The sequence below is a fragment of the Mytilus edulis genome, chromosome 12 (assembly GCF_963676685.1).
Source record: "Mytilus edulis chromosome 12, xbMytEdul2.2, whole genome shotgun sequence".
Taxonomy (NCBI): domain Eukaryota; kingdom Metazoa; phylum Mollusca; class Bivalvia; order Mytilida; family Mytilidae; genus Mytilus; species Mytilus edulis.
In genome coordinates, this window is record NC_092355.1 from 78,090,252 (window position 1) to 78,102,441 (window position 12,190).

At 32.3% G+C, this 12,190-nt stretch overlaps 1 protein-coding gene across 3 annotated transcripts in view; it reads left to right on the top strand.

Annotated features, from left to right (window-relative positions):
* The first annotated feature begins 402 nt into the window (after nt 1-402).
* Nucleotides 403-12,190, top strand: part of LOC139497211 (uncharacterized) — a 47,208-nt gene continuing 35,420 nt past the window's right edge. For 2 of the 3 annotated variants that reach the window (XM_071285327.1, XM_071285329.1), the window contains exon 1: nt 2,037-2,133. In XM_071285327.1, the coding sequence (XP_071141428.1) occupies nt 2,119-2,133 (15 nt within the window). In that variant the 5' untranslated portion in view covers nt 2,037-2,118. Of the gene's footprint in view, nt 583-2,036; nt 2,134-12,190 lie in introns of those variants that run through there. The other variant, XM_071285328.1, reaches the window with a different exon arrangement.

Sequence of the window (12,190 nt, forward strand, 5' to 3'; positions counted from 1 at the left end):
GACAGTTTTAACAAAACACATATTTGTAAGAATCATATAAAGTGGGGTCTCATTTTGTTAGTTTTGTTCTACTGAATCCATTGATAAAATTATTTTATACATTTCTTGAAAAATTTTTTTTTTTAAGATATCAGGTTTAATGGAAATTTTGACATTTCACAACAAAACATGTTTATTTATTGTTTATATACAATATAAATACAAGTGTGACTGATCATTTTATTTAGTTTTGACCACTAATTCATGTGATATATATTTTGTTTATATTTATGTTACACAATAGTTATCAAAAGTACCAGGATTTTAATTTTATACGCCAGACGCGCGTTTCGTCTACATAAGACTCATCAGTGACGCTCAACATTGTTCAGTTTATCAGACAAGTTTTGATGTCAGTTGTAGGATATGTTGTATATTATTGATATTGATAACAAAGTATTGTTCATTATAGTTACATGTTATTTGGTTATATTATAGAACAATGGATACACAGCTTTACATTTGGCTGCTCGGGAGGGATATCTACAGATCACAAGATGTCTGGTAGAACAAGGTGCCAGTCCCTTGGTTAAATCACATAAGGTAATATTTTATAGTATATGCCCAGTGTTCAACTATTAAGTATTAAATCACTCAAATGATGTATAAGATATGTTTGGTCAAATGGTTTAAAGGCTATAGTGTCATGTTTAAATTGAAGATATGAAAAAGTTATATAGACTATCATGCAAGTTTGCTGTAACCAAAATCAGTGTAAACAAACAAATTGTCAAACAAAACTAACACCAATCTGTGTAAACTCCAATCTGTTGTCATGACAATTATAACAAAGTTATCAGATGGTTTTAAAATATTGGAAGCAATGCTTTCATCTTGTTTTTATATTTAAACAGATGAGAGGTGGGCAATGACAGATAATCTTTATGTTGGGTGAAACATATTTTATATACAGGAATAAACACTACTAGACAATATTTATATGGATTCAATAAGGGGGAAATAAAAATCGCTTAATTATTTCATATTGTATACAGATATAGGAGGGTGTGGATCGGGTATACAGATATAGGAGGGTGTGGATGGGATATTCAGATATAGGAGAGAGTGGTTGGGGTATACAGATATAGGAGGGTGTGGATGGGGTATACATATATAGGAGGAGATGATTATACAGATATTGGAGTATATGGATGGGGTATACAGATATAGGAGGGTGTATATGAGGTATACAGATATAGGAGGGTGTGGATTGGGAATACAGGTTTCGGAGGGTGTAGATTGGGTATACAGATATAGGAGGGTGTGGATGGGGTATACATATATAGGGTGGTGTGGATTGGGAATACAGGTTTCGGAGGGTGTAGATTGGGTATACAGATATAGGAGGGTGTGGATGGGGTATACAGATATAGGAGGGTGTGGATGGGGTATACATATATAGGGTGGTGTGGATGGTGTATACAGGTATAGGAGGGTGTTTATTTGTTACACAGATATCGGAGGTTGTGGAGGGGGTGTACAGATATAGGAGGGTATGGTGTGGGTATACAGATATAGGAGGGTATGGCTGGGTTTACAGCAGATTAGAAAATCATGAATGGAAGAAGAAAAAAATGAAAATGGAGAGAAATCGGTAAAAAATTAATGAATAGAAAAGAATTGGGTGCAAAAATATAGAAAATAGAGAACAATATTGGGGTGTTAAAAATATAAAGAACTCTCAATAATGTGTCCACAAAATTAGAAAAGAATAGTTAAAAATGAAGACCCCCAAAGTCCTCCACACCCTCATGTAGACATAAGGATGCATTTACCAATCTTTAAACGGCAAAGAAAATTATAGGACAAAAAAGAGTTAAAAGCCTATTTAAAGTCTTCACAAAATTGTGAAAAATAATCTGAATGTCGTCTCATGAGTTATATATATATATATGGTAAGCATCTGTTAAGATAAAATAAATCACCACTTAGCTGCTACTGGTCTTACCTATTGATCTGTGTTAAAAAGTCTTCTTTGTAGTTAACAGATGAAAGTAATATAAAGATTTGTCTGTATTTCAGGGTGAGACTCCATATGATCTAGCAGCAAAAAGCAAAAAGAGGCAGAATGAAGAAGTGATGGAATACTTACAGGTACATATGGTGTTAAATTATGTATGCTTACAATGAATCAAGTAGAAAATAATTTACTAGATATAAAGAAATATAAAACTCTTTATGTCTTGATCACAAAATTTAAATTATAATGCAATTTATTGATCATCATGATTTTGATTGGACAACATCATACATTTGAGGCACTAAATCCACACTAAACAAGCTTTAAACTAAGCTTAGTTGTCATTTTTGGAAAATGACGCTTCAGCGGCATTGTTCCGATACCATTGACCAGAACAACAGGAAGTCGATTATTGTCTCCGCCTACCATACTCGGTTGCATATTTCCTATTTTACAAACTAACTGGTATCTGCTTGTATTCCGCTACACTCGAACAAAGTGTTGTAGTCGGAGGGGAACCAGTTTACATACTTTATTTTATTTACAACAAAAATGTTGACCTGTTCATAGAAAGGCTTGTATAGTCTGCGGTTTTATTCTCCAAAATTGGACCTTCCAGAGGGGGTGCGGACTATAGAGTACAATAAGCAAGAAATAAGAGAACAAGTTCAATTTCGCGGCGAGGTGGTTGTTTACGTTCCGCCATCATTGATATTGTAGAGGGCGCTCTCATCATTTTTCAAAGTAATAATTTTAACTCATCCATATTAATAAGTTATTTCTATTTAATATCAAATTAAAACTGGTTAATATAAAAACTAAACCTTTCATTACAAATTTCTCGTTTCTTTTCAATGCATTTGAAATAAACTGGTATCTGCTAGATTGACACGATCCAAACATCAAAGTCGTATTATCGTGATATCTGTCATGTACGGATTTCGACTCTCACTGGTTAATTTCTTCTTTTACACATGCTTTTTATACTTCCTGTTTAAACATCGCAAGTTTCAAAATTGTTTTTTAAGTGAATTTAACTTATTTTAACAATCATGATGCGTTCTAGAATTATTTAAAGCAGTTTCTACTTCTGTTTGACGATGGAAAACAGGTTTTCTCAAGAAAATACCGCACTTGATCGCAGAGGATTTGAAATGTACAAGTCAAATCGGCACCTGGTTAAATCGGCATCTAGTCAAATCGGCACCTATTTGAAGTCAATTCAGCATCCAATAATATTTGTTATAATATTTTCTATTCAGTTGATTAATAACTTTTACCAAGTACATAATTACTATGCTGTTGTGTATAAAGGTAAACAACGAAGCCCTTACCCAAGCTGTTGTTTTAACAATGAGACAATTAGAAAAATAAAATGGAAAACTATGAATCCCTTTCAATAAATCAAACTTTCATGCCAAATAATTAGCAAATTTAAGTTGGTTTTTTTCAGGAAAGTTTATACAGCATTAAACCAACAATCCTGTAAAATGCTCAACTGGTTAAAAAATGCATAAAGAATATCCAATACCTCATATATATGATTAAAAATACACATTTAGTTGAGAAAAATGAATATATACAAAATGTACATGAACCCAAAAAATGTGAAAGTTAATATTTTTGGACAATCCCTTCCTTACGGTCCAACGATTTACAGAAAAGAGCGACGATTTACAGAAAAGAACCGAAAAGAACCGAAAAGGACCAAAAAGAACCGAAAAGGACCGAAAGAACCGAAAAGAGCATACATATATTATTTTATTTAATACGTCACAGAAAAAAAAAAAAATTTGTTAACTTGTGGACAGGATGTTGTGCCACAAACATTCGGTGTCAATATTTCTTTAGTACACCATATCAGGATTTCGACAATAAATGTCTCTTCAGTGATGTTAGGGATCGAAACGGTATTTGGAAGGCCATATAAAAAGCACCCTCATTTTTAGAGAAAGTACCCTCATTTTTAGATTAACTCTTGAATTTTAAGAGTCAATATATAGGATGAACGGATCATATAAACCGGAGGGAAAATATGATACATGCCCAAACAAAAAATATAAACGAGTCTAAATTGAAAACTACGTTCAAACCTATGACTGCGTTGGATAAAAACCGCAATTTTTATATGTGTGCATGTCAAACAAATTTCGTTGTAGAAGGGTCTAAAAACAGCACAAACAACATTTTCCAAAAGACCAAAAGAGTGAAAAAGTATATTTAAACAAAACGCATTTGACTAACAGGTCGAACAACTGATGTTCTTGAACCCTGCTGACTGCCATTGGCGATTGCCAAATAAAATTGATCACAGGTTGTAACAAAATGGATCTTATTATAAATTTAATACGTCACAGAAAAAAAAAATTGTTAACTTGTGGACAGGATGTTGTGCCACAAACATTCGGTGTCAATATTTCTTTAGTACACCATATCCGGATTTCGACAATAAATGTCTCTTCAGTGATGTTAGGGATCGAAACGGTATTTGGAAGGCCATATAAAAAGCACCCTCATTTTTAGAGAAAGTACCCTCATTTTTAGATTAACTCTTGAATTTTAAGAGTCAATATATATATATATGCACTGATGAATGGAACACATTCCCAAAAAAATGTATAAGGAACTGTTGTAATGTTCGAAATGAATTAGCGACCAAGATTGAACAAAATAATGACACTTAGCTTATAAATATAATTCACGTAGAACGATTGTTTGACAGTAATGAATAAGTACGATTGTTTGACAGTAATGAATTAATATCTTTTATTTTCTTGTCTGTTCTATGTTTTCTATTCCCTGATAGGCATACGACCCTACCTATACCATTTCACATGTACAGTAAGTTATAATATGAAGTCCTGTCCTGTCGCAGTATAAGGTTTCAAAACATAATAATAAACTTTTGTAAAAAATATCAGTTTATCTATAATAGACTTATATAATTTTGCAATTCGCTAATTTTCTTCGATTACAAAAAAAAATACATCTCCTTTTCGGTTCTTTTCGGTCCTTTTCGGTTCTTTTTGGTCCTTTTCGGTCCTATTCGGTTCTTTTTGGTCCTTTTCGGTTCTTTTCTGTAAATCGTCGCTCTTTTCTGTAAGTCGTCGAACCCCTTCCTTAGGTATTTAACTCTTTTTGCTTAAAATTCTGTTAAAAATATATTTAACATGGGTGACAAATTGACTATATCAGGTGTCGATTTAACCAGGTGCTGATTTGACTATACCGGGTGCCAATTTGACCAGGTGCTGGTTTGACTAGAATTCTTTGAAATTACCTGGGTTTCATTAAACCCTTGATAACAGTAACAAAAAGATTATTTACTTAAAATTTTGTGGAGAGAAGGGGGTTTGGACTATGTACCAGTGAGAAATATACAAGCCTACGGTATTTATTTGTACAATTCAGGTAGTCTTGACCTATTCATTTGTCTTTAAAAAAAACAGCCAGTTGTCATCTTCACTTCACACACATATATATATGAATATCAATTATATGCTTACGAGACATGTAGCATTGTTAAACTAATTATTGTATGTGAAAATCAAGACTTGCATAAAAAATATCCCAATATTAGAGACAGTGGTGTCATTTTTCCTCTTTCATTCAATTCAGGAATTAATTATCATGTGATTTCTTTAATATTCAATACAATTTGCAAATGTCTTTTATTTCATATTTTAGAGCGAACAAAACGAGAGCAAGTTTTCTTGATTTTTGATATTTAATTGTTTTTGGTTATTGATTTAAGGATGTACAGCGCCTGGTGGGCGGCTGCCAAAGACTGTTCGTTCATTAACATGAAAAAGCTTTGACTAAATCTTTTCAAATTAAGATATGTTGTTTCCTGTGACTAAATGAAGGTCAAGTTCAATTTTCAGGATTTGAGCTGTTTTCGTTGTTGAGTTGTTGTCCTTTCAGTAACAAAAGTGATTTTTACTATGAATTTGAGCTATTTCCCTTTGAACAGAAATGGTGTAATTTATAAGTAATTACTATGTCATTTGGTCTCTTGTTTATTTTGAGTTATTTCCCTTTGAACAGAAATGGTATAATTAATAATTAATTTCTATGTCATTTGGTCTCTTGTTTATTTTGAGTTATTTCCCTTTGAACAGGAATGTTTTAATTATAAGTATCTCATCAATAATAGAATTCTTGGGTTTATTTAATATGCTTATTCTAACAATGTACTTAGATTTTGGATATTGGACCATAATAGGTTAAGGGGGTACCCAACACTATACCCCAAAAAAATCCTGTTGTTTAATTTTTCTTAATTTTTTTTATTGATAAACTAGGCCAACCTAAACATCTTGTAAAAATTTTAAAAGGTTAAATATGTTAAATTTTTAAAAATTTAATCCTAAATTGACAATAGCATAGCTAATAATGATAGCTGAGGTGAATATTAGTTCACTGATACCCTTTTCTTGTAAGTTTTTATACAACCGCAAAATTTGAAAATTTTTTCGTCGTATATTGCTATCACGTTGGCGTCGTCGTCTGCGTCGTCGTCAAAATACTTTTAGTTTTCGCACTCTAACTTTAGTAAAAGTGAATAGAAATCTATGAAATTTTAACACAAGGTTTATGACCACAAAAGGAAGGTTGGTATTGATTTTGGGAGTTTTGGTCCCAACATTTTAGGAATAAGGGGCCAAAAAGGGCCCAAATAAACATTTTCTTGGTTTTTGCACTGTAACTTTAGTTTAAGTTAATAGAAATCTATGAAATTTTGAAACAAGGTTTATGACCACAAAAGAAAGGTTGGGATTGATTTTGGGAGTTTTGTTTTCAACAATTTAGGAATATGGGGCCAAAAAAGGGCCCAAATAAGCATTATTCTTTGTTTTCGCACAATAACTTTAGTTTAAGTAAATAGAAATCTATGAAATTTAAACACAAGGTTTATGACCATAAAAGGAAGGTTGGTATTGATTTTGGGAGTTTTGGTCCCAACAGTTTAGGACTAAGGGGCCCAAAGGGTCCCAAATTAAACTTTGTTTGATTTCATCAAAATTGAATTATAAATTGATATGCCGAATCTAACTATGTATGTAGATTCTTAACTTTTGGTCCCGTTTTCAAATTGGTCTACATTAAGGTCCAAAGGGTCCAAAATTAAACTTAGTTTGATTTTGACAAAAAATGAATCGGTTGGGTTCTTTGATATGCTGAATCTAAAAATGTACTAAGTTTCTTGATTATTGGCCCAGTTTTCAAGTTGGTCCAAATCGGGGTCCAAAATTAAACTTTGTTTGATTTCATCAAAAATTTAATAAATGGGGTTCTTTGATACGCCAAATCTAACTGTGTATGTAGATTCTTCATTTATGGTCCTGTTTTCAAATTGTTCTACATTAAAGTCCAAAGGGTCCAAAATTAAACTTAGTTTGATTTTAACAAAAAATGAAATCTTGGGGTTCTTTGATATGCTGAGTCCAAACATGGACTTAGATTTTTGATTATGGGCCCAGTTTTCAAGTTGGTCCAAATCAGGATCTAAAATTATTATATTAAGTATTGTGCAATAGCAAGTCTTTTCAATTGCACAGTATTGCGCAATGGCAAGAAATATCTAATTGCACAATATTGTGAAATAGCAATTTTTTTTTAAATTAGAGTTATCTTTTTTTGTCCAGAATAGTAAGCAAGAAATATCTAATTGCACAATATTGTGCAATAGCAAGAATTTTTTTTAATTGGAGTTATCTTTCTTTGTCTTGAATCAACTTAAATCTTTGTTATATACAATCACTTTTTACTTCCAACTGATAAATTAAAATAATCTTTACCATTCAGTGATAACAAGCAGTTTTTTACATCTTAATATTTTAGGATGTATTTAAATGAGTAGTTATTGTTGCAAACTCCATTAGAAATTTTAATTGAGATTAGTTTTGGAATAAGGGAAAGGGGTGTGTGATTAAAAAAATTGGGTTCAATTTTTCTCATTTGAAATTTCATAAATAAAAAGAAACATTTTTTTGAGGGGATTAATATTCAACAGCATAGTGAATTGCTCTAAGAGAAAACAAAAATTTTAAGTTCATTAGAACACATTCATTCTGTGTCAGAAACCTATGCTGTGTCAACTATTTAATCACAATCCAAATTTAGAGCTGAATCCAGCTTGAATGTTGTGTCTATACTTGCCCCAACCGTTCAGGGTTCAACCTCTGCGGTCGTATAAAGCTACGCCCTGAGGAGCATCTGGTTTATTCTGGATCTAAAATTTTGTCCGAACTTTAATAGGGGTACCAGAATCTGCCCCGAAAAGTGAATGCTGTGGATTTATTTTTTTGGAAAAAAAATGTGTTGTTATTTTTTTCATAAAACTAAGCATTTGTAGTGCTATACTAGTCGGTTGTTTTTGCAAATTTTTTTAAAAATTTAACCGTTAGATTTTTTGGTATTTAAGTTTGAAATACGCCCCACCCTCAAATTGGTTCATAAAATAAGAGCAAAATCTATTCAAAAAGTACATAATGGCAATATTTTTTTTCGTCTTTTGAACTAGACCTTAGATATTTGGCATGTGGATGTATCATAACGAGGTTAAGTGTCTTGCATCAAGATGACCTTTGTGTGACCTTCAAATGTGACCTCAAGGTCAACTCTATGTTTTTTTCGTGAAAAACAACCATGTAGGCCACAACTTCTTCACCTTTTGACCTAGGCCTTACATCTTTGGCATGTGGATGTATCATCATAAGGTGGTGAGCCTTCTTAAAATTTTGACCCTCATGTGACCTTGAACTTTGACCTCAAGGACGATCATTTTGTTTTTTGGTAAGAAGCACTTGTACTGGCCATGACTTTTATGAAGTAATTATGAATTCATATTTATTTTTAAAAATCATAATACACAAGCTTTAATCGACCATACAACTATATAGACACATTTCATGACATGTCAACCCATTCCATGCACACGGAATACATAATGGACATGTAGTCACATAAAATTGTTTGAAAAAGGGATAGTTTCCATTGAAGCGCAGTGTACGTACTTAACTACTCAACAGAAAGCAAAGTGAAAACTTCCTAGGAATCAAACAGTAGGAGTAGTTTTTATATACCAATAATGGGACAGACGGAAGGACAGACAGGGTAAAACAATCCCCCCCCCCTACTTTCAGTTGCAGGGGCAAAAAAAGGATGTAACTGATTTTTGATTTGAGATACGAGCTGTTGAAGTTAAAAGCATGACACGTAAAAAATACCTATGATACATAGGGAAAAGCTTTAAAGTTGGCAGATGCTTTACATGATCAAGATTTTCAATTTATTGGTCTACAGATTCAAAAATATACAGTTCAAAACTTAAAAACAAAACTATTCGTGCAAAGAACCCCGCCTTATAATGAGAGATGAAATAGAGCTGACTGTGCAAAATCTTTATACTGTGAAATCAAGTTCGTTAAACTTAGAACTGTTTTTTAGTATTTCTGCAGAGGTTATGAAAATTAGATACAACTGGTTTTTACTTAAAAGCACGGCAGTTACACTATTTATTTTACATTATTTTTTGGGACCCTTATTATTATAGAGAATGATTACTCTATTCAGTAATAATCTTGAATTGATAGTTGAGAAGAAACATTTTCACTTGTCACTTGCAATAACACCACAGTTTCTTTTTTTATATTTATTTCGAAATTTAAATTTCTTCGCAAAAAAAATCAAAAATTGATATTATGTTTATTCTGTATAAAAATGCTCAAATTCATAGATATTAAAGTTTTATTCTGCTAGATAAGAGATCACCATCGATTTTAAATTTAGAGTATCAATTCTCTGCGGTCGGCCATTTTGTCACCTTCGCCGATTTGCAAGATCAAGATATGTCTAAGGACCAAAACTACAGTAACCCGATGTAGTCGTAATTGCGTGTCGATATCTTGTCAATCGTACGGTTGTTTAATCCGACTAGTTAACTAACTTGATACGGAAAATGTTATTCTTTTTTTTTAAATATCCAGGATCTGTTATTTTTAGACTGAAAATTTAGGAATTAGTGAAAAAGTCAAAATTTCAAATCATAAATAAGTCTTCCGTGAAACTTGAATTGTTTTCGGAAATCTAATTAGTTCATAATTCTTTTATGTAATAAACTTTATTCAAACAAATTAGGATCTTCGCTCCACTGATCATCCGCATGGCTAAAGGTATTACTCCCAAAGGTATTGGAGGGGGTGTGAGGTGACACGTCCAGGTATTCAAGCGATTTCCTGTCGAGTTTGCAAATTCATGCATCGTTTCACTTCTTAGTGTATTGATAAGTGTACACGGACGATAACTTATGACTTTCCATTTTGAACTATTAGGTGTATAATATACATCTCTATCTTGCGTGTCCGAAAGTGATATTACTAAACTCATACGCTTGTTTATGAATAACATTTCTGGTGAAAAGAAATTTATTTATAAAAGATACATAATACCAAAAAAAAAAAAGAAAAAAGAACAGATTTGATGAAATAAAAATCTATATACGTATTTTTTCCAAGTGTAAATTTGGTAAAATGTAATTTATACTCATTGTCAATGGTGAAGGCCAGAAATATTGATTTAAAAAAATGTACGAACTTGTCGACCATTCGTATATACGCCTGGATTATAAGTTACGGAACTATAGCGCAAATTAAAATATATACATGTATACATAGAACATAAGAAAGAAACATACATTTTGCGTAAATTGGGGTAAAAGTTTTGTAAAATGACAAGTTCACGTATGCCAACAGTATGTAATCATCAAATGTCGATAGACTATTGTATACCAAAAGAAGAAGAAGAAGAGATTTAAATACTGGTCGATATATAACTTTATTTGGCTCATCGAAGTTATGGACATTTATATATCAATTAGATTGTTCTCGAAAAAAGGAAGAAATTCGCCATCATCACAATTGTTCTGACATGCATGTAATATATAAATATATATGGGATTGAGTTTTGGGGTAAAAAATCCTAGGGGGTAGGGTGGGGGGTGTTGTCAAAAAGTTTGGGGGGACTTTTTTTCCAATTTTTTAGGTGGTTCATATTTTTTTCTTCAAAATTTTTGAAAAGTTTCAAGAAGAAATCTTCAATTGCACAGTATTGCACAAAAGCAAGAAATCTATAATTGCACAGAAGCACAGTATTGCAAAGTAGCACAGTATTGCACAATAACATAGCATTGCGCAATAGCAAGAAATCTTCAATTGCACAATAGCAGAAAATCTTCAATTGAACATAAAGACAAATCTTTTAACCAATTTCAATGGGTAAAAATAACTGCAAAATAGCACAGTATTGCACAATAGCAAGAAATCTTCAATTGCACAGTATTTTTTAGCTCCGGCCTAGTTAGCTTTTCTCATCATTTTGCGTTCGGCGTCCGTCGTTGTTAACTTTTACTTCTCCTCTGAAACTACTGGGTCAAATTAAACTAAACGATGATTGTGGCATCTAGTTTTAAAAATGTGTCCGGTAACCCCACCAACCAACCAAGATGGCTGCCATGGCTAAAAATAGAACAAAGGGGTAAAATGCAGTTTTTGGCTTATAACTCAAAAACCAAAGCATTTAGAGCATATCTGACCTGGCTAAAATTGTTTATCCCGTCAAGATCTATCTGCCCTGAAATTTTCAGATGATTCGGACAACCTGTTGTTGGGTTGCTGCCCCTGAATTGTTAATTTAAGGAAATTTTGCTGTTTTTGGTTATTATCTTCAATATTATTATAGATAGAGATAAACTGTAAACAACAATAATGTTCAGCAAAGTAAGATTTACAAATAAGTCAACATGACAAGATTTATCAGTTGACCCCTTAAGGAGTTATTGCCCTTTTATAGTCAATTTTGACCAATTTTTCGTTAATTTTTGTAATCTTTTACAAAAATCTTGTCCTCTGAAGTTACTGGGCCAAATTTAACCAAACTTGGCCACAATCATTATTGGGGTATCTAGTTTAAAACGTGTGTGGCGTGACCCGGCCAACCATGCAACCGAGATGGCGGCCATGGCTAGATTTTGGCTTATATCTCTGAAACCAAAGCATTTGTAGTCAATTGTTAACAATTTTTTTTAATTTTTTAAAATTTTTTAAAATTTTTGTAAAGTTTTAGGAAATATTTTCCACTGTAATAACTGGGCCAAATTCATTATAGATAGAGATTATTGTAGCAACTAGT